General features: G+C 37.6%; 1 protein-coding gene and 1 pseudogene across 1 annotated transcript in view; both read right to left on the reverse strand.

Annotated features, from left to right (window-relative positions):
* SLC26A7 (solute carrier family 26 member 7) overlaps nucleotides 1-24426 on the reverse strand; it is a 186297-nt gene that overhangs the window by 35469 nt on the left and 126402 nt on the right. The window contains exons 9-13 of the mRNA XM_022584546.2: nucleotides 17358-17435; nucleotides 16076-16171; nucleotides 8222-8328; nucleotides 7165-7231; nucleotides 1835-1972 (exon numbers count right to left, since the gene is read on the reverse strand). Of these exons, the coding sequence (XP_022440254.2) occupies nucleotides 1835-1972; nucleotides 7165-7231; nucleotides 8222-8328; nucleotides 16076-16171; nucleotides 17358-17435 (486 nt within the window). The remainder of the gene's footprint in view (nucleotides 1-1834; nucleotides 1973-7164; nucleotides 7232-8221; nucleotides 8329-16075; nucleotides 16172-17357; nucleotides 17436-24426) is intronic.
* LOC111180307 (serine/threonine-protein phosphatase PP1-gamma catalytic subunit B pseudogene) lies at nucleotides 2876-6937 on the reverse strand (annotated as a pseudogene).

Genomic DNA, 24426 nt, shown 5'->3' on the forward strand with positions numbered 1-24426 from the left:
GCCATTACGTACCAATAACCTAGATTCAATAAACTCTATTTGATTTTTAGACTCAATTTTCTGAAGTCCCAAGTAGGTAAAATCATATATGTAGAACCTTCTCACAGAAGACTGTGTTAATGAAATTTGTTTCTAAGGTACACTACAAGGTAAACACATGCCAATTTGCAATTTCTGAAAACAAGTTGGAGCAACCTTAATCTTGCAGGAAAATATTCTAAGGAAAACACTATCGACTATCGGTAAATAATTTGTTATAAGAATCCTCATGTCAGGTACTCTACTAGAAATGATGAAGCCCACAAACTAGTATATTATTTCAATAAGTAAATTTAGATTTTGGTAAAATAAGACCACAACTTCTTGTGGGTTAATTAGGTTATTTGACACTCTAGACAGATTTTCCCACAATATTGTTATGCATGGTGTTATGAGCTTAATGTCAGCCACAAGAGCCTACCTCTCTCATAATACAGTTTAACACTCTGTAAGGTATAGAATGGCTTTGTGATTAAAAATAGGCCTAATATACAACTTGAACAATTAGGAATATATCTCCCCCTTTGGCATAAGAGCAAGTTCTTCTCACCCCAAAATCAAAGGTGCTAGTTCCTAATATTCCAATGAAAGTGACATCCTAAAGATCACAGTGAGGGGTAAAGAAGGTCTGGAGATATATAGACAGGGCCAGCTTCATGGGCTTGAGCCCTGTGCAGTCACACAGGACCCCATGCTTAGAAGGGTCTCTCATTTGGCTTAATGTTCTGCTGTCACCATTTTGAAATTCCAACAACTGTTGAACAAGGAACTTCACATTTTCATTTCGAACTGTGCCCAGCAAATTTCATATCTGATCTTGTATTTAGGACCTCTGTTGTGTGGATCACTATGAGGCCCAGAGGCAGAAGCATGAAGCTGCAGAGACAGGAATGTGGAATTAGCTCCTGAGACACCAGAAGTGGAAGGGCCAAGGTCTCCTATGCATCTGACTGACTGGGAGATAGTATATGCTCAAGGATACAAGAGAAAAAAGAGATCTTTGTTATCTAAAAGTCAAGAAATGCTTCATTGAGAGGGCATTATTTGCACTCAATCAAACTAATAATTCTAGCTAAGATTTTATAGTATTGAGTAGGCTAGGCACTATTCTAATTTCTTTGTGTATATTAACTCATTTAATCATCTCTAGTACTGATTAGGAAACTGAAACAGAAAAGATTAAATAACTTGATTAGGGTCCCACCATTCCTGAGTGGCTCACCCAGGCAGCTTAGCTCCAAAGTCCATGCTCTTAACATTGCAGAGAGCTTAAGGATTCAAATGATTACAGATAGCTCATTCACATGAACTCATCCTGATGCACATTTGATTTGCTATCTGTGTTAATTGAGATAATTTATGGAGATAAAGAATGATGGCATTTTAAAATAACGTTATAATGATGGCAACAGTTTATCCTTCTCTGAGTCATTTACCATATTCTCTTTTAGAGGTAGATCTAACTCTTCTTTCTCTTGGTAAAAAGATCCTTTGATTTAAGTGATTTGTCTTATGTATTCTCCTCAGGGTTATAGCACTTAGTACACATGTCCATTAGATATATGCTGAATTAATGAGTAAGTGAACAACTGAACAAATGAATGAACAAAAGCAATTACCTAAAGGCTAACTACAAGAGCCAAATAAAAAGTATAATACAATATAAGGTTTTGCTCAGGAAGAGGTCTCTAAACACTTTTATAACATATTATATTTACATGATAACGTTTTTGGGGCATCATGTTATAAGGTTATCTGTAGCATGATATTGTAATCATGAAAGAGTTGACCCTACCTTGCTGATTTCATCAAGTGGCTGGTTGCTGGCATTTTCTTTTTGGATTATATTCATTAGATCAGTATGAAACTTCTTTACATTCAGAAAAACAAGTGGGTTGTTTATTGAGATAATTTTCACCTGCTGCAGGGTTTCCTTTTACAAGAAAAAAAAAAAGGAATAGATTCAGAGTTCTGAATGAAATAAATCCTACAATGAATCGAAATCCTACAAGTCCAAATGCCACTCATTTATGGGAGCAATCTCCTGGCTGATGTTTTCATTAAAATTTCTTTGGAGAATTTAGTATACTATCATACTTCTCAGGGAAAATATGTACTTCCTCTTTATTAAGAAACATTAGTAACCATGAGATAAGTCTGCAGCTTTTCAGAAAAATGGTCCTTATTCCTACTAATTGGGTTTTGGGGAGGCAACAGCCTAGACTATCCAAAGAGTATCATGAAGACTTATCCTCCTAAAAGTACCTCTTCCACTCAGTCTAGAAATTTAAAATTCCTTTACCTAGCCATCAGTATTTTTAAAAATGAAAATATGTCCTAAAGGGTCACTGTCAGTCATTTACCTCAAAATGACATAGTCGTCCTTAGGCAGGAATATAATCTTACAAGTGACTGATAGTTCTAACTGAGGGAAAGAAACCAAGAGGTATTATCAGGAAGGTAATTTCACTTTGGGCAGGCCTAGATTACATTGGATTTAGGATATAGGCAAGACATGAGGAAATGGGGAAGAAAAAATTTCAAAACAAAAGGTGTCTGCTTTGGCCATTTGCCCAGGTCTTCCTGGCAATACCGTCTTCTCCATGACCTTTGGGGAAGGGGTCTGTCTTAGAAACTGAGAGGATGGTAAGTCCTATGAAATGATAACTCCTTACCAACTAAATAAAGCAATATCCCTTCAGACTTTAGTACTCACATTGAGGAGGAGACACATACAGGCAGAGATAGAAAGATAAAGGAAAATATCAGATATATGAATCTGGACAATTAGTTTAACCTCTCTTAGATTCCTTGCTTTTTAAAGTAGGTAATTTTTTTTAAACAATTCCATCATTTAATAAGTCCGAATTCATTTTTACCACATGGTATTGTACATGGTCAGCTGTTGAAACAGATTTCTTTTAAACAGATCTTAGTTTTAAAAAAGTCATAGATACTGTGAGTTCTGTATAAACTGGTGGATAGTAAGTTAGTTCCTTTGTTTTGACTTATAAGCCTCAATTTCACCGCAGAATAAAGAATGTAGGCCAAAGAAAGCATAATTGGTCACTCATATAGAACAGTATTATTTCTATAATTTGAAGCTTTCTGAATGGATGGGTTCAAGCCTGATATAACTGTAAAAAGATTACTTAGTGAAAAGACTATATGGAAATCATACAAAATGTTATTAACTTTAATCAATAACTTAAACAGCACTATGTTACTAATTGCTATTCAAACTCAAAAACCTGTTTTTGAACCCCCATGAAGGCAGCAGGGGTACACAAACATGCCACCTTGTACTTAGGGGAGTGTCAATATATATTTCAACAGAAACTTTGGCTTTAGGAAAGAGTCATAATGGCTTTATAATGTCAAATAATGGCTTTAATTGTCATTTTAAGTATACCACAGGGGAAAGTGTGCTTTAATTAAATATATATACCAGTGATGCTGGTAAGGTTGAAAGTTACTCCTAATTTTGATAGCTATAAAAACTAGTTTGTACATGACAAGACAATGAGAGAAAAACAAGCAATTCCTTTGAAACAAACAAACAAAAAAGTTCACAGTGTTTTGTATCCAACAGTATGCATTTTATGACAATAACGTACAGATTGAGCACACTAGGTCTCTATATCCTAAAGAAAATGAGCATTTACATTATTCATGGGCTGTACTGAATTTTAAAAAAAAGATCAACTATACACTCACCCCTTACACAGGATAAACTGTCCTGGGCTGTATAGCTTTAGCACCATCACTAAAGTTGTTTGTAAAAGCTGACCAATATACATTTCAGTTTTAAAAATGAAGGATAATAGTATATGTTACAAGTCTCAAGTAGGCAGTGTCAAAATGACATCTATTTCTTTGCTTGCTTTGTGATCATACCCCTTGGAGGTGTTATGGGTCTCATGGTATTTGGTTTCTTTTTCTATGCAGGATTTAAAATCTGAAAAGAACACATTAGTGTTTCATCCACACTCATCATGGCACCTGCATTGTCAAACCCTCCACAACAATTGGGTGCAGAAAACAGAGTGACCAATTGTCTCTTTGCAAAAAATTTATATCCGTCTTCAACCACCTGATAGGCTCTACATATAAAATCCAAATCATACTTATGGAGAAATTTTGCAACCACTTCTGCGCCAAATGTGAAGGACACGCCTCTGTCATTTTCCACCCAGCCTAAGACATCTTTATCAGGGTCAGACCACAAAAGATCACAAAGAAGACTTTGATCTGGTACATCAATTGGTCGAATAATTCACTGAATCTGCTCCATAGACTGAAGATCCTGGTGATAAACCTCCATGACAGCAGACTATTTTCTCATCCATGATGGCTGCTATCGGTAAACAGTTAAAGCAATCTGTGAAAGTTTTCCATAGTTTAATGTTGTATCTTCTTTTACATTCATCATAAAATCCATAAATTCTATTGATGCTGGCACATTCGTGATTTCCTCTGAGAAGAAAAAAATTCTCGGGATATTTGGTTTTGTAAGGCAATAAGAGGCAGATAGTCTCCAATGACTGCTATCCCCTGTCCACATAGTCCCCAAAAAACAGGTAATTGCTTTCTGGAGGGAAAACACCATACTCAAAAAGTCGAAGCAAATCATAGTATTGCCCATGGATATCACCACATATTGTGAGTGGTGCTTCAAGTTCCAGTAGGATAGGCTGACTTTGGAAGATTTCTCCGAACTTTAAGCAAAGTCCTCTGATTTCGTTCTCCTGTAGCTGGACATTCTTACCAGGTTTGGACCCTCTCACTTCCAGCAGCCATTGGATGATGCTGTCGATGTTCAGTTTATATCTTCCATTACATTCCCACCGCTGACCTTCCCGTAGCGGCAACAACTACGGCTAGCGCCTTGGGATTCACGCCTCCTTTCCCACACCACCAGCACAGACATGGTGGTGGCAGCGGTGGCAGGGGATCCCTGTTTCCTCCTTCTCTCCCCACTGGAACCACGAGAGCTAACGTAGGTAAATTTTTAAGCTAGATAATGTCAAAAAGTTTCTATGGCTACACAACTGTTTAAACTCTAGAAAGTTAGAAGATTTGCTGAAAATAAACAATTCAAGAAAACAAAAACGCTTAAGTTACCAAATTAACTTTTTTTTTTTTTTTTTGCGGTACGCGGGCCTCTCACTGTTGTGGCCTCACCCGTTGCGGAGCACAGGCTCCGGATGCGCAGGCTCAGCGGCCATGGCTCACGGGCTCAGTCGCTCCGCGGCATGTGGGATCTTCCCAGACCAGGGCACGAACCCGGGTCCCCTGCATCGGCAGGCGGACTCTCAACCACTGCGCCACCAGGGAAGCTCTACCAAATTAACTTTTAATCAAGAGGAAATCTCTTATAAGCCAAAAATAAAACAATTATTTGGCCTGTCCGGTTTAGTTATGACAAAGACCCACATCTTAAATTGACTCACTAATCACACCACATGTTTGTGCCAATATGGTTTAAGATAATATACTTTTTAAAAATAGGTATTTATTAAGTAACAGAGACTCAAATGGGGCAAGAAAAGAAATTCTCAATAGAGTTGAATTCACTGAGTGGGGAGGGGTCTTCCAAATTGAGAATGAGTGTTTCATGTGAAGAAGGGGTGGGAGCGTGCATAAACAGAAGGGAGGAGTGACAGATCACCACTACTCTTGAAGTTAGCTAAAAATTCCACCTAAGAGTTCATATTCAAATTTTTCTCTATCTTACTGTTTTCCCTCTTAGTTTTGATACAAAACATTAAATAACTAGTGAGGTGTAATATTCTAATAAGATTTCCATGTGACACAGTTATTATTCAGGTAGGTAGCTAGACTGGAACAAATCAAGTTTTAAAGACATGGAGAAATTTCAGCACTTTCATCTTCCTGCAAATCCCCTCATTCACTTCCTCACATAATTAGCTTGACAAGAAGGTATGAATTAGGTAGAATTTATTAACCAGTGATCTTTAAACTGAAAAATACCAAACTTGAATTCTGTTTCAAAGCTAAGAATGTCAAGGCTATTGGAATACGGCTGTACTTGTGGGGTGGCTACACTGAGGACTTTAGAGGCCTGAGTCAGTCTGGGACTTTGTATGAGCATTAAATTCCCATGGAAAATTTAAAGGAGGAAAAGAAAGGGATAGGAAAGGAAGGTAGCATTGGTGGAAAACTTGAGCCTGGGACAACTTCAAAGTCTTTGAACTCCAATAGCTTTCTATGAAGCAAATCTTTCCATACTTGTTAAAAAACACAAGCCATTTCCCTAGGTGTCACAGAAGGACTCCTGCTGCTACTTTCTACTTCCAGTCTACTCAGAAATACCCTGACACTGATCCTTCTGATAGGAGGCCAGTTCTCTCTGTTCTGAGGGCAATCATGAGGTACTAAAACAAGCAAAAATGAAAAATAAAGAAAAAAAAGGTTAGTGAAACATTACAAAGCAGGTTCAAAGTAAGGCCAATTTTTTTAATTGACAAAAATTCAAGTTGACAGTTTCTTTCTTCACTTTAAACTTGTTTGGGTCATCCTTCAGAGCAAGAAGCTAGAACTCAAACATAATTGGCCTGCCTAAACATGGATTGAGTGAGACAATTTATATGTTGTTTCCTTAAAAAGGTGTCCACTGTGCAAGAAACAAATCCTAGTGGCATCAATTACCCTCTGCTAATAAAACAGAGGGTCACTGATTGTGTTAACAAATACCATGACCCCACTTTGCTTTATTCCCTTCCCTATTCCCTATCTTCCTCCATCATTTTATTTGGAATAGACTATTAGTTTAGTTTGACTGTTTTATGTCAACTTAATAATGGAAAAGAGGTTTCCAAATAACTGAACTAGTCTGGACCATGATTATTCTGTGAACTTTACATCTATGAACCATGCTACCCTCTTATCTGCATGCTGATACAAGCTTTCTGTTGTTATTCTATTGATTTGTTGCCTGTTGATTGCTATATATATGGTGGTTACACATGCCACTGAAAGTTCAAACTAATCAACAATAGAATTATCATTTTTAAAGTAGTAATTTATCTGCTTATGATACCTTGAAACTATCTGACCTACAAAAATTATTAGTTGCACGAAGGAAAAGGAAACTAAACTTACATCATCCATTTCTGTCTTCACTTTAAATTCCATTTCTTTCATATTTTTTATACTCAGAGTCTTCGCTCTAGAATTAAGGCAGATATAAAATACAATGTCATTTCCAAATTACTACATTAACCATGAAGAAATAAAAAGGATAAGCCACTTTATTTTAACAATTAGAACATATTTAGAAGGGTTTAGATGCTATATCCCATTTGTTCATAAGACACTGGTAAATGTGTATCTCTCTGGGATCCTCAGAAACAGAGACATCTAAATAGAGATTTTAAAATGTAATTTATCTCACCTGGGCTCCCAGCTACCATATCTTCAAGCTAAAGAGGTGGATTGATAAAGAAGAGCAATAAGGGAGAAGGCTAGAAAGTATATGGTATTTAAGAAAATTTTGTTTTAGGGTAAAGGAAGTAAAGAGGGAATCAATGGCAAGATCGGACCACATAACAATGAACCTATATATAGAAACTTCATAAAGATAGAATCTATAGAGGTAAAACTTAAATTTTTAAGAATATATTATTTCACAAAGAATTTCAAGGGAAGGATGAGAAGTGAGTAGAAGCATTATCGGATGATGAACATTGGGAAACAGAAAAAGAATTGATCAAAATATGGAACGGTTTACAGATGTACAGTAAAAAACAAAAAGAATGTGTTCATTAATAAATTATCTAGAAAAAAGTAGCTAGATTAATAAAGCTTCTGAAAAATTAAATTTTTTGAGGTTATTTAACTTTTCAAATGATTACATTGTTATATGGTTTGTGTCTCATTAAATACTATATCCATTCACTTAAAAAAATAGCTCTGTGATGCACTGTATAGCTGTGGAGTTAATTTGTTTACTTTAATAGATTTTATATATTCTATTTTATAGTTCTGACAAAATATTTCTCTTCATTAAGACCAGTGCTGTCATATATCACATGTAGATAAAAACTTCTATATAAATAAAACATGAGAGTAATACTATCTATTCCACAGAAATAAAAGTAACTGGCAACAGTATATTTGCTGCTGTGTCAGAATAAACAGTATTTAAATAAGATCTTACCTTGGGAAACGACCAATCACAATAGCTATGGTACACACAACACCAAACAGCAGCCCCACATTGGCAGCAAAGCATATTGTAAATATATATGTACTGACCCATATGCCCTGAAAGACAAACAGGAAACAAGCTATGGGTCCTTTATATTCTCATCTTTCTCGTTATTGCTAAATTCCTCACAACCTTGTTCTCTACCATTCCTGTGATGAAATCTCTCAGCAAGAATATATTACTCAAGGAGTGGTAAACAGAAGCCCAGAAACACAGAAACAAACCCAGGCCCCAGCAGACTCCAGTGACAGAGGTTAAGGGAAAGGCAAAGGGAAAAGGCACATTCTTTTTATATAGATGCTGCCAACCCTTATTTCAATCCCCAAAAAACTTTCTGTTTAAGATCTGTAAATAGTTGACTGATGTGCTTGCTTCAAAAGCATTCCATAATTACCTACTGTTTTCTCATTTGGTGTAATAATATTACAAACAAGTGTTTGTAGATTTTTGGTCATTCTCAGTAATATTCTGTTTTCTGGGATTGCTATAAAGAGAACTAAGATAGCTTATTACTATTGATACATAGGACTCTCAAAGCCTATTGTTAAAATGACTGACTCTAACAGCACAACCAAAGCCACTTTTAGACCAACCACTATAAAAATAGTTATACTTTTATTTGCAAGGGGTCACTTCTTGTGAAATTGTGAAAGCTAAAAACTCAAGGCCAACTTAGTTCTTGGGAATATTTCAAAAGATTGCAAGAAAATTCTATTTCTCCTTCAACTGGGATTCCAACAATATTGCAGTTTTGTCTACCACCTGAAATTACAATTTGCAACAGGATACTGTATTATATTGGCAATTCTAAGTTTATTTCTGACAAAAATAGCTTTAAAAGGAAAATAATTTGTGAAATCCAGAAAGTTATATTTTCTAAACACAAAATTCTGCATTTGGCAAATAGTAGACCAACAAAATTTTCAAACTCTCTCTTTTCTCCCAAATTACCTGCATTACTTTATGCAAGTAATTCTAAGTTGATTTCTTTCTGTCCCAATAGCTGTATTACCATTTTAAACAACATAATTCAATTCCATATGCTAATGAAAGATAACTTTCTCTATAATCTGAAAACAGCACAGATTCTTGGAGGGGTATAGGTTTCTTTTTTCCAGACAAGTTTGAAACAAATGTTTCTAAAAGGTATTTTTTAACTTGAAATTTTTTACTTCTCCTTTATCTGTATTATTTATCTACACTGAGCTTGAGTGGTTCTTAATGTTGAGCTATTTTCAAAAGTTAAGCTCTTGGAAGCAAATGGACAGATTTTTATCTGTAAAATTCCTTTTTGATAGAGAAGAAACAAACATTTGGGAATAAATGAGAAACTATATTTTAAGTGTTCTCATGTTAAGATCCATCACCTACAAATGTAATGCTGTTAGCACTTATTATTACACCATCCTGTCATCTAATAGGTTAGACATTGAGATGTTTTTCCTCTATTCAGGTGAATGGAGAGTCATTTGAATCTTCTATTTGTACACAGTGTGTCTTTTCCTTCCCAACTTATTGCACCAAACTTGATTGTGTACAAAATAAGGCTGCAAATTTTTGATCGTTACTTCAACTGGCCATGATTGCTCTGTTTCTCACTCATCCCCTAATGCTTACTGAACCTGCCTGGGTATGGCAGAATAAGAACTCACCAAAAGCTTTATAAGTCCTGTTCCTCCTGGCCAACCTCCATGATTCAATATAGCATGGGGAACTGAGGATCCTGGTCCCTGCCGTTTAAAAAAACACAGAGCCTGGATGCCGTGATTCATCAGAGTGACCAAAAATGTTGGTACCATCTGGTTCTATTTTTAAAGTGAATTTACTCTCCCACAATATCATCTATTGTAAGCTGGACTTATAATGCTTAGTTATTTTCCAGGGCTACATTTATAACTTTGAAAAAAATATCAAATAGAAATTAGTAACATAGACAAGTAAATAGTTCTACTGGTTAGAATAAGTCCCAACACTATTCTGTAACAATTCCTATTAAAATCCAAATCCTAGATGTCATAGCTATAAGGAATTGGGTTCTTGAAACCCTTTTTTTTTTTTGAAACCCTATTTTTTTGCATTATGCATTCTTACTTTATCTCCTCCCTATTTGGCACTCACAGCCCCTAAACATAAGATAACCCCAAAGTTGGCCTCAAGTAGGGAACACATAAACTCTTCCTTTTATAGAAAATGTATCGGTGTAAAACACAGTTCAGCAGATACTCAGTCACTTCACTTCTCTGCTCCATCTGTTATGCTGTTTTGGTGATTGATCCATATTATTAAATTTCTGTAGGTCTTAATTCTATCTCTACTGTTCAGTTACTCAAACTCAGTTCTAAGTCCATCAGTAAGGCTTCCATTTTGGATCTCTATTTCCTCATTATCTCAAAGAGGGTTTTGATCTACAACTCAAAGTAGAATTATTATTAAACTGTAAAAAGTTTAAAGAAATAAAAATTTCTAATTTTTCTTTTATTTTAACATCTTTATTGGAGTATAATTGCTTTACAATGTTGTGTTAGTTTCTGTTTTATAACAAAGTGAATCAGCTATACATATACATATATCCCCATATCTCCTCCCTCTTGCCTCTCCCTCCCACCCTCCCTATTCCACCCCTCTAGGTGGTCACAAAGCACCGAGCTGATCTCCCTGTGCTATGCGGCTGCTTCCCACTAGCTACCTATTCTACATTTGGTAGTGTATATATGCCCATGGCACTCTCTCACTTCGTCCCAGCTTACCCTTCCCCCTACCCTGTGTCCTAGAGCCCATTCTCTACATCTGCGTCTTTATTCCTATCCTGCCCCTGGTTCTTCAGAACCTTTTTTTTTATTCCATATATATGCGTTAGCATGCGGTATTTGTTTTTCTCTTTCTGACTAACTTCATTCTGCATGACAAACTCTAGGTCCATCCACCTCATTATAAAAAGCTCAATTTTGTTTCTTTTTATGGCTGAGTAATAGTCCATTGTATATATGTGCCACATTTTCTTTCTCCATTCATCTGTGATGACTACTTACATGTTTTCTTAAACTTTCAGTGTTCAAATTGCTTTACACATACATACATCTTTGGTAAGTTTGCTTCATATTTAGGTATATTCTAACTATTGAGTTTTCTGGACATATTCTGTCTACTGGGTGATCTAGCATATATCCACAAAAGTCTGTGCAATATTATCACTAAAAATGCTTTGCCCAGATCATATTCCAATAACCCATGGACTCTCACTGTTGAATTCCTTAACAACTAGAGATACCTGTCAACTTCAACCACAGGAGGCCATTGTCAAGCTAAACCCAACATCGCATTTAATTATCATGTACCTGCTATATCCGTGTCACCTTTCTCAACATTATTTTCTTCCCAAACCATACTCCCTACTTACTCCAGGTTTTCAACTCCTACCTCTATGTAGGAGATTACAAATTATGAGCCATTAAAGCAGTTTCAAACAGTCTACCAAATACCTTCAAACTCAGTGTGTCCAAATGCAAACTCATTAACTTCATCCCCCAAGTCTTCTTCTACTGTCCTCTTTCAGTTATAACACTAATATTCTTCAAGACACTACAATCAGAAACCTTGGAATAATATTTTCCTATTTCTCCTTTTTCATCTACTTGTCCAATCATTTCCAAGTCCTATCAATTATTAATAAAAAATATCTCAAATTATACCCTCTTCTCAATTCACTGATAATGTCCTAGTTCATAATTTGCTATTGTTCCCTTAAACTGTTCTAACAACCTCCTACTTAACTATCTGCTTTTGTTATCAGCATTGTAAACCATTTGCCATACTGCTGCCAGAATAACCTTTCTAAGTATAGATTTGGATATCAGATTTAGATAGTGTATTAAAATCATTTTTACTTTACTCCCCTCTATTAAACTCCACCCAAAGTGATATAAAAATGAACATATACAGAGGAAAATCCAGCTTTGATGAAACAAGGACATAGTCACAACTCCTAACTATAAAATACAATGTAGACTTGCAAAATTTGTAAGATATCAAGGACATTGGAAGCCAACAAATTTATCCTCAAAGTTTAATCAATCATAGATTTCTCCATGAATGTCACAATTTTAAAAATTCTATACAATAATCTTCTGATAAGAGCTTTAAGTTCTAGGGGCAATAGTGGACCACCAGAGAAGAAGGAAAGGTACCCGTATGGTATCTATTTGATACTATATAAAGAAGAGCAGTAAGATAAAATGCCATTTGTATCACTTACAACCTAGCTTCCTAACCAAAGGAGACTGACAGAGATGAAACAAGGTGAAGAAGGTAGAGGAGACAGCTAGTAAAAGATCATCAGAGAGCCTGTGATTTGTGAGGCTTTATTTCAACTAGGGACAAATCTTCAGATGACATAGTTAAATCAGAGTCTTGAGATGCTCCACTTCACTTCCTACCTTCTGCCCTCCCCACATTATTTTTCAGCAAATAGCTATGTCCACTAAAGATGCATCATAATCATAAAGGAATAATCAAGGAAGCTATATATATAAATGGGAAAAAGAAATAAAGTAACAAAATAGAGACAGAGGATAGGTTTAGGCAATAAAATCTCAGGAAAAATCCCTCAAAAATAGATATGAAGAGTCAAAGAAGAAAAACTGGGAAAGAAATTGGATGGAAACAAAAATATTACAGAGATAAAAGCCATATTTAAAATTTACTAAATAGGATAATCACAATAAGAAATACATAATCAGAGATACAGTGAATAGTCCAGAGAAACCATATGCACACACACACACACACACGCACACCCCAAAATAATCACGGGAAAATGTACAGATTTTAAGAAAAAAAGTAAATTAAAAATACATAATTCATTAAGAGAACAGAACATATATATTTGAAAAAATATTCAAAGACATATTAGAAGAAAAATTTTGTATGTAATTCCTGATTCCGAGATCACAAGGATATGTCACTCTCTTAGAAATTTGATACTAACTGTTCAACCACAAGAAATATTCTGACAATATTACCAAACTTTATGAGCAAGAAAGAAACTCACTGAGCATCCATTTAGAAAAATAAGCTCACATTAAATAGTAAAAAATTATGTTGACCTGTGATTTCTCTGCCTTATCCCTCAATGTCTGAAGATAATTCAAGGTTAAAAAGCCTGGGGGAAAGCATTTTACACTCAGCCAAAAACTTCCTTCTAGTATAAAAAGAAAACATGTTTGCACCATGAAGTAGTTCTGGGAATATAAAACACATGAGTCCTTCTTGGAAAACTGCTTTGTGATAACATACAAAATACAGCTAGAGGAACTGAAAGAAATAACTCAGGAATGCGAAACTATTTTTTTAAAGACTAAAGGTAACAACCAAATGCATTTAAATAAGGTTCCATGTTCTATAATTCAATGAATGACATCATTTTCCTCCAGTGCTGTTCCTAACTGAAAACTTAGGAGCCACTCCAGACTGATGCACTTCATGTGATGAATTGGTGATGAGGGATAACTAATGAAACCGCGTTAGTATTTTTCAACTCTATTCCTTCCTCTTGAATCTCAAGTGTTAGTTGTGGTCCAGGCCTCCTCATTTATTTGCCTGAATTATTAAAGAAGTGCTTCCAATTGTTGCATACTTCATCAGATCGATCCATCTTCCTCAAATTACTCATATGACCTTTCTAATACATAAATCTTATTCCTATTTCTCCTTTCAGTGATGCCTCACTGCCTTCATGATGAAGTCTAATCTTTGCAGGATGTAAGCAGCTCTCTCAGTCCAACCCTTTCTTAACTTTTCCAACCCCATCTGTTACTACTCTCACCTTCATGCTATATGTTCTATCCATCATTTCCTGGAAAAAGCCTTCCCTGACACCTCTCCCCTTCCATTATGGTAATGTGCTCCCCCTTACGTGATTAATGAGTTCCTTAGAAATACCTTTATCACGGGGTTTTCAGTAGCTTGTTAAATAAGTTTATATCTTCTCATTTTTCTGTTTCCATGTGTCATCTCACATATATCACCTTAAAAAAGTCATTATCCTCCAACAGCCTAGTTAATTTTGGTCTCTTGGACTGCCTACAAAATACTGTTCCTTCAAGTCTCAGTTCATATTTCAGCTCTGCTCTAAGTCTTCTGTATTAACCCAGTACAAATTAAATGTTCCAGCCTCTGTTTTTCTCCAGTACTAAGTTTTTTCTTTTGCTTCCAGGTCATATTGTATCTTGCGTCATATAATAGTTACTCTTTCTGTGCCTGCATCCTGCACAAATATTAGTGTCTAAAGAATGTAAGTATTTCTTTATTCATCTCTGAATTCCACATGGCACCCACTATTGTACCTTGGTAGAAGCTCAGTAATATTGAGACTTAAGAGGAATATTATCGTTTTTTAACATCTTTATTGGAGTATAATTGCTTTACAATGTTGTGTTAGTTTCTGCTGTATAACAAAGTGAATCAGCTATATGTATACATATATCTCCCCATATCCCCTCCCTCTTGCGTCTCCCTCCCACCCTCCCTATCCTACCCCTCTAGGTGGTCACAAAGCACAGAGATGATCTCTCTGTGTTATGCAGCTGCTTCCCACTATCTATTTTACATTTGGTAGTGTATATATGTCAATGTTACTCTCTCACTTCATTCCAGCTTATGCTTCCCCCTCCCCGTGTCCTCAAGTCCATTCTCTATGTCTGCATCTTTATTCCTGTCCTCTCCCTAGGTTCATCAAAACCTTTTTTTCTTTTTTTTTTTTTAGATTCCATATATATGTGTTATCATACAGTATTAGTTTTTCTCTTTCTGACTTACTTCACTCTGTATGACAGACTCTAGGTCCATCCACCTCACTACAAATAACTCAATTTCATTTCTTTTTATGGCTGAGTAATATTCCATTGTATATATGTGCCACATCTTCTTTATCCATTCATCTGTTGATGGGCACTTAGGTTGCTTCCATGTCCTGGCTATTGTAAATAGTGCTGCAATGAACATTGTGGTACATGACTCTTTTTAAGAGGAGTATTATTAAAGTACGTGCCAGCATAAGTAATCCCCCAAAGTGTCTCAGATCAAAGGCCCTGAAGGAGGGAGAATACATAAATAATTGCATTTCAATATGGTGAATGCCATAATAAAGCTAAACAGAGGCTACTCATGAAATAATTCACCCATATAGGAGAGGGAGAGAATTTTGGATGTTCTTGCATAGATACATTTCTCTAGAACAAGTATATTAAACATTTATGTTAGTAAAATTCATATTTTATCATTGTTCAATATAATTTAATCTGTTCCTAGCAATATCCTATTAACATAATGCTCCTCTCAATGTAACCCATTTAAAAAACAATTCATGAGACTCTTTGTATTTAGAATGAATATGGTCACTATTAATATGTTTACCCTATATTAATGCAGCATACATTTCTTAGCAATAATTAATGCTGGCTTTTCATATATGTTATAAATAGTCATATTTCTACTAGCTATTCTTTGATGAACTTCACTTCCAGAATCAATTCATAATGGAAACTGGGAATCCCCAAACCACTCAAGTTAGCTAGCATTTCTTTAAAAGTTCTTAAACACATCAATCAAAATTTGACAGAATTCCATTTCTGTTTCTTATAAAGACATTTTACATTTTAATATTTTTATTGAGTTTGAAAAAAGATAGCTTGTAAAATGTAAGTCTCAAATGGCTAAAACTATTTTTTGCAAATGGAACTATTAAAGCTTATTTTGTAACATGTGTTTAAGCCAAAGATAGTAATTTTAGATCAAATTTCTACTTACCCAATCAATTTTATCCACATTCCAATATTTTTTTAAATCCCGAAACTGTATTAGCATTCCCTTCAGTCCCACGACAATAATACTTGCAAGAACACACTACAAATAAAAAATAAGTTGATGAAGATGTAAGATAAAGATTTTAATCTAAATTTAAAAGAATCATGGTATTTTTATGTCTTTGTCTTTGAAGTACTTACTAAAGAAAAGCAATAACCATTTAGAAGACTGAAGTAATATTCATTTTGTTTAGAACTAACCTATTATTGTACTTTAGGAATATAATAGCAATTCTAGAAAACCACAGGGTACATGTTATGGCATTCTAAAAAAAAGGAAGAAAGGAAAAGAAAAGTAATGAATTATAAGGGTGAATGTTATAAGGCTGAATGTCCTCTTAACTTTATAATAATTATTCACTGCCATTTGTTTGAAATGTGTTTGTTGCAAAAATTAAATATTTATATAATGTATTTCTTTAGAATTGTCTTGAGTATCAATTTTCTGGTTTCACCTGAAAATATTTATAACTCTCTTGAAAAGTGAACTTGGTTATTGGGAGATCCTCTCGTGAAAGTGATTTATTCTTATTACATGAAAGGAGAATTAGAACAAGAAAGGGCTGACACTGTCTCTGGATCTCTGAAGACCAGGATCTTACTCACATCACTTTAGTGCCCCAGGCTTCTGAAAAGCAAGGTAAATACGTGTACTAATACTCTGAGTCACTTTGTATAACCATGCATCAAGGGTGGCAAGTTGCATTTTGTTGCCTACTCTCTTGCCCAGTATGTATTTTCTAATAGTACAAATTTTATAAAATTCTTCCAAAGTCTACTTCTTATAACAGACTTCCCTGGTGGTCCAGTGGTTAAGACTCTGTGCTTCCACTGCAGGGGGTGCAGGTTCAATCCCTGGTCAGTAAACTAAGGTCCAGCATGCCACATGGCACAGCCAAAAAAAAAAAAAAGAATAAAAGAGTGTCATGTACTTCTTATAACAGAGATTGCCTAGTTCCACCTTCCAAATGAATACAGAATAAATCTAATTCCACGATGTCATTTTTATACAAAAGCCTAAGAATTAGAAAACAGCCATAGTACCCTCCCATACCTTCCCCATCAAATGTGGACTCTTTCTACCTTTCCTCCATTCAGCCATTACTTATGTCACGTAAGTTTTCAGATTTAGGATCATTGAGGTTGTTCTTCAAAGAAATTTTTAAAATACAATGATTCTCATTAAAAGTAAAGTTAAAAAGTAAATAATAAAAAGCACTACTTACCATGGGCAGCCAGTAAAGCAAGGGTCCTATTGCATAGATGACTATCAGGATGAAAATGCAAGATATTAGACAAGCCACCTGTAAAATACAAGACAGACAAAAAAGAAAGCTTGAACTTTCTTATTATTCCAAAGTTATAGGGGGAAAAAGATAATTCTTTGTTCTTCTTGATAAGAAGAAACAAAATGTTGGCACGTGATTGTTAAATTAAATAGACTGTCATCTATATTTTGTAGCTGAAGGAACCCAAATGTGACAGCTGACAAACTGGTGCAATCAAATTAAGTCAGCAATGACAAAAAAAGCAATTCTAAACAAAGAAATAGGACACCATCAACTTTTATCACACATCACAGCATGGCTTTTTTGTTTGTTTGTTTAATAGTGAAAATGACATTTCAGCTAAAAGTCCTTTAGCCTATAGTTGTTCAGTCTGGCCCCCCTTCTCCTAGTTGTTTCCTAGTTGTTTGGGTAATAACAATATGCAGCTTAGGGTTTTTCTGTGCTGATGACAAATTTCCACAGAAGCCTTTACTCTCTTCGTTGGAGTCCTTTGTTAATATGAAACAGTTATATGGGATTAAGGAAGCAGTCTCTGCAGCGAAACAGACTTAATTTTATTAATCCTGAAAAGTCATTAGTATTGTGTTCTAACCAACTCAACTTGCTGACAAAAGGTAATTCAAAACAGCTCACTCCTAGCTATGCTCCACTTAATGGAGAACAAATTTCACATAAGCAAATGCTCATGTCTTAATAGAAACATTTAGCCAAACTGTCAGCCTAAGAAGAGGAAAGAGGGCTTTCACAGGACCAAAACGATACCTAAAATATCTTTATGGAAAAATCAAAGGAAATAAAGCCTATTAGAGTGGCTAAAAATAAATATATAAACAAATAATCAATAGCAAGGGCTGGCAAGGACTCAGAGCAACTAGAGTTCTCAGACACTACTAGTGGTAATTCAATATGGTACAGCCACTTCAAAACCAGTTTGGCAGCTTCTTATGGAGTTATGTATGACCCAGAAATACCTAAGAGAAAGGAAAACATACACTTATGAAAATACTTACATGTAAATATTTATAGCAGTTTTATTCATAAATACCAAAAACTGTAAATAACTGAATTGTCCACTAATTGGTGAATAGATAAGTTTTGGGACATCCATACAATAGAATACTACTCAACAATAAAAAAGAACAGACTATTGATACATGCAACAGCATGGATGAAACTCAAAACCATTAAACTAAATGAAAGAAGCTTGATACAAGTTCCTTCCGTATTTAGTGGAGCTCATCTACAGCACTCCCCAGCATATAAAGGGGGAAAAGTCCTTCTGTGGGAAAAAAGTTATTAGAGAACTAAAGAATGTCCATAAAAGAAGTTATAGTACGCAAAACTGTCACTAAACTGATTATTTAGGGGTAACTGGTGATTTTACATGATAATAATTTTTAAATAACAAAATATTATGCCTGTAACTCCACTAGACTGGAGAGAGCTAGTTGTCAGAAGGCAGATTAAAGGATTCATTCAGATACCCGTGTGACTCAGTACATCCATGTTTATGTGGAAAGAAAATGACACCAACCGCTAAGGTGCACTTCATATCAAAAGACAATGGCATGAGGAGGACTTTCAAAGATGGTGGAGGATTAAGATGTGGAGATCACCTTCCTCCCCACAAATACATCAAAAATACATCTACATGTGGAACAACTCCTATAGAACACCTACTGAACGCTGGCAGAAGACCTCAAACTTCCAAAAAGGCAAGAATATCCTCACTTACCTGGGTAGGGCAAAAGAAAAAAAAAAAAGAGAGACAAAGGAACCAGGATGGGACCTGCACCTCTGGGAGGAAGCTGTGAAGCAGGAAAAGTTTCCACACACTAGAAATTCCCTTCACTGGCCGGGGAGGGGGAGCTTCAGGGTGTCAGAGGAGAGCTCAACAGGGTGTGGAGGGCAAAGTGGAGAGATTCCCACACAGAGGATCGGTGCCAACCAGTGGGTGGGGGCTGGGGCTGAGGCTTGGGCTTTGCAGGTCAGACCCCAGGGAGAGGATTGGTGTTGGCTGCGTGAAGACAGCCTGAAAGGGGCTAGTACACCACGGCTAGCCAGGAGCGAGTCTGGGAAAAAGTCTGGACCTACTGGAGAGGCAAGAGACCATTGTTTTGGGGTGCGCAAGGAGAGGGTCTTCCTGCTCTGTGCGCCCACAGACGTCAGAGCACCGCCTAAGTGAGCTCGAGAGATGGGCGCAAGCCGCAGCTATCATCTCAGACCCAAAGGCAGGCACGGACTGTTACTGCTGCCGCCGCTGCCACCAAGAGTCCTGTGTGCAAGTGCAGGTCACTACCCACACCTTCCTGGGAGCCTGTCAGCACACCACTGCCAGGGCACCATGATCCAGGGCCAACTTCCCTGGGAGAACACACAGCACACCTCAGGCTGTTGCTACTTTACACCGGCCTCTGCCACTGCAGGCATTCCCCACATCACAATTGTGACTAGCGTACCCCTCCCTCTCCTCGGCCTGAGTGAGCAAGAGAGCCCTAATCAGCCTCTGCTTTAACCTTGTCTTGTCTGGGTGGGGAAGAGACACCTGAGGGCAGCCTACATGCAGAGGCAGGGCCAAAACCAAAGGTGAACTGCAGGAGCTGCGCGACAAAAGAAGAGAAAGGGAACTCTCTCTGTGCAGCCTCAGGAGCAGCAGATTACATCCCCACAATTGGCTTGGTAAACCCTGCATCTATGGAATTCCTGAATAGACAACAAGTGTTCCCAAAATTGAGACTGTGGACTTTGGGGGCAACTGTGGACTTGGGGTTTAATTTCTGTGTTTGACTTATTTTTGGTTTTATGTTTATCTCAATTTAGTTTTTAGTGTTTCTTTTCATTTATGAGTTTGTTTATTGGTTTGGTTGCTCTCTTCCTTTTTCATTTTCTTCTCTTTTGTGAGTGTGTGTGTGTGTATGTTTCTCTGTGTGATTTGTCTGTTTAGTTTTGCTCTTTAAAAAAAATTAAGCACTTATATGAATACTCAGGAATATAAAACTGGCCAGAAGGAATTTGGGGTTCATGTGATCTAGAAAATATTCAACATTAAACTGATATCTGGTATTGAAGGTGGCTTAAGCTTGTTGATCTAATTAATATAGACATGTCTTTAGAGTCACTAATATTAGGCATAATACTTTATTGTACCTAGGAATGGAATAAGACCTTATTACATCTGTTGCAAGGAAGATAACTTGATAGGATGAAACTTTAAATGTAAATGATATAAGAGCTTTCAGGTAAGTGCTATAGGAATAATTATGTTCTGAAAATTATCTAAAATAGTGTCTCCAGATTTTGGTAACTATTACTTGACACTTGGTTTTCACTAAAAATTAAGGTTTTTAAGAGTTGGGGACTCTAATTTAAATATGTAATTAAAGCTACTAAAAATAAAATCTTTCACTATATAATAGGAAAGTGGGACATATGTTTTGAGTAAAAAGGAGTTTTATGCATGGTCAGACTGAGATTATATTAAACTTAATTGGGTAAATGGATTTTGTTATTAAAAGTAGACTGGTGGGGGGACCTTGAAGATGGCGGAAGAGTAAGACGCGGAGATCACCTTCCTCCCCACAGATACACCAGAAATACATCTACACGTGGAACAACTCCTACAGAACACCTACTGAAGGCTGGCAGAAGACCTCAGACCTCCCAAAAGGCAAGAAACTCCCCACGTGCCTGGGTAGGGCAAAAGAAAAAAAAGAAAAAACAGAGACAAAAGAATAGGGACGGCACCTGCACCAGTGGGAGGGAGCTGTGAAGGAGGAAAAGTTTCCACACACTAGGAAGCCCCTTCGCAGGCGGAGACTGCGGGAGGCGGAGGGGGGAGCTTCGGCGCCGCAGAGGAGTGCACAGCAACGGGTGCGGAGGGCAAAGCGGAGAGATTCCCGCACAGAGGATCGGTGCCGACCGGCACTCACCAGCCCGAGAGGCTTGCCTGCTCACCCGCCGGGGCGGGCGGGGCTGCGAGCTGAGGCTCGGGTTTCGGTTTCGGACGGAGCGCAGGGAGAGGACTGGGATTGGCGGCTTGAACATAGCCTGAAGGGGTTAGTGCACCACGACTAGCCGGGAGGGAGTCCGGGGAAAAGTCTGCACCTGCCGAAGAGGCAAGAGACTTTTTCTTCCCTCTTTGTTTCATGGTGCGTGAGGAGAGGGGTTTAAGAACGCTGCTTAAAGGAACTCCAGAGACTGGCGCGAGCCGCGGCTAAAAGCGCGAACCCCAGAGACGGGCGCGAGCTGCGGCTGAAAGCGCGGACCCCAGAGACGGGCGCGAGCCGCGGCTAAAAGCACGGACCCCAGAGACGGGCGGGAGACGCTAAGGCTGCTGCTGCCGCCACGAAGGGGCCTGTGTGCGAGCACAGGTCACTCTCCACACCCCTCTTCCGCGGAGCCTGTGCAGCCCGCCACTGCCAGGTTCCCGGGATCCAGGGACAACTTCCCCGGGAGAACGCACGGCGGGCCTCAGGCTGGTGCAAAGTTACGCCGGCCTTTGCCGCCGCAGGCCCGCACCGCACGCAGTGCCCCTCCCGCCCCCCCGGCCTGAGTGAGCCAGAGCCCCCGAATCAGCGGGTCCTTTAACCCCGTCCTGCCTGAGCAAAAAACAGACGCCCTCCAGCGACCTACACGCAGAGGCAGGGCCAAATCCAAAGCTGAGCCCCGGTGAGCTGTGAGAACAAAGAAGAGAAAGGGAAATATCTCCCAGCAGCCTCAGAAGCAGTGGATTAAAGCTCCACAATCAACTTGATATACCCTGCATCTGTGGAATACCTGAATAGACAACCAATCATCCCAAATTAAGGAGGTGGACTTTAGGAGCAAGATCTATGATTTTTTTCCCTTTTCCTCTTTTTGTGAATGTGTATGTGTATGCTTCTGTGTGAGATCTTGTCTGTATAGTCTTGCTTCCACCATTTGTCCTAGGGTTCTATCCGTCCATGTTTTTTTTTAAATTTTTTTTCTTAATAATTAATTTTAATTTTAATAACGTTATTATACTTTACCTTCGTTCTTTCTTTCTTTCTTTCTTTCCTTCCTTCCTTCCCTCCTTTAGACAACGAATCATCCCAAATTGAAGAGGTGGTCTCTGAGAGCAAGATTTATGATTTTTCCCCCTTTACCTCTTTTAGTGAGGGTGTATGTGTATGCTTCTGTGTAAGATTTTGTCTGTATAGCTTTGCTTCGAACATTTGTCCTAAGGTTCTATCCATCCCTTTTTTTTTTCTAAATAAGAATTTTTTAATTCAATAACTTTATTATACTTTATTTTATTTTACTGTATCTTCTTTCTTTCTGTCTTTTTTCCTTCCTTCCCTCCTTCCTTCCTTCCTCCCTCCCTCCCTCCCTCCTTTCTTTCCTTCTTGCCTTCTTTCCTTCTTTGCTTCTTTCTTTCTTTCTTTCTTTCTTTCTTTCTTCTTCTTTCTTTCTTCCTTTCTTCCTTCCTTCCTTCCTTCCTTCCTTCCCTCCTTTCCTTCTTTCTTTCCTCATACTTCTACTAATTCTCTCTACTTTATCTCCCTTTTATTCTGAGCCGTGTGGATGAAAGGCTCTTGGTGCTCCAGCCAGGAATCAGGGCTCTGCCTCTGAGGTAGGAGAGCCAACTTCAGGTCACTGGTCAACAAGAGACCTCCCAGCTCCACATAATATTAAACGGCGGAAATCTCCCAGAGACCTCCATCTTAACACCAGCACCCAGCTTCACTCAACGACCAGCAAGCCACAGTGCTGGACAACCTATGCCAAACAACTAGCAAAACAGGAACACAACCCCACCTATTAGCAGAGAGGCTGCCTAAAATCATAATAAGGCCACAGACACCCCAAAACACACCACCAGACGTGAACCTGCCCACTAGAGAGACCAGATCCAGGCTCATCCACCACAACACAGGCACTAGTCCCCTCCACCAGGAAGCCTACACAACCCACTGAACCAACCTTAGCCACTGGAGACAGACATCAAAAACAGCGGGAACTCCGAACCTGCAGTATGCACAAAGGAGACCCCAAACACAGTAAGGTAAGCAAAATGAGAAGACAGAAAAACACACAGCAGATAAAGGAGCAAGATAAAAATGCACCAGACCTAACAAATGAAGAGGAAATAGGCAGTCTACCTGAAAAAGAATTCAGAATAGTGATAGTAAGGATGATCCGAAATCTTGAAAATAGAATGGAAAAAATGCAAGAAACAGTTAACAAGGACCTAGAAGAAATAAAGATGAAACAAGCAATGATGAACAACACAATAAATGAAATTAAAAGTACTCTAGATGGGATCAATAGCAGAATAACTGAGGCAGAAGAACGGATAAGTGACCTGGAAGATAAAGTAGTGGAAATAACTACTGCAGAGCAGAATAAAAAAAAAAGAATGAAAAGAACTGAGGACAGTCTCAGAGACCTCTGGGACAACATTAAATGCACCAACATTCGAATTATAGGGGTTCCAGAAGAAGAAGAGAAAAAGAAAGGGACTGAGAAAATATTTGAAGAGATTATAGTTGAAAACTTCCCTAATATGGGAAAGGAAATAGTTAATCAAGTCCAGGAAGCACAGAGAGTCCCATACAGGATAAATACATGGAGAAATACGCCAAGACACATATTAATCAAACTGTCAAAAATTAAATACAAAGAAAGCGTATTAAAAGCAGCAAGAGAAAAACAACAAATAACACACAAGGGAATCCCCATAAGGTTAACAGCTGATCTCTCAGCAGAAACCCTACAAGCCAGAAGGGAGTGGCAGGACATACTGAAAGTGATGAAGGAGTAAAACCTCAGCCAAGGCTACTCTACCCAGCAAGGATCTCATTCAGATTTGATGGAGAAATTAAAACCTTTACGGACAAGCAAAAGCTGAGAGAGTTCAGCACCACCAAACCAGCTTTACAACAAATGCTAAAGGAACTTCTCTAGACAAGAAACACAAGAGAAGGAAAAGATCTATAATAACGAACCCAAAACAATTTAGAAAATGGGAATAGGAACATACATA

Source organism: Delphinapterus leucas, chromosome 17 (assembly GCF_059928025.1).
Source record: "Delphinapterus leucas isolate spDelLeu-1000000601 "Yukka" chromosome 17, BTC_Dleu_Yukka2, whole genome shotgun sequence".
Taxonomy (NCBI): Eukaryota; Metazoa; Chordata; class Mammalia; order Artiodactyla; family Monodontidae; genus Delphinapterus; species Delphinapterus leucas.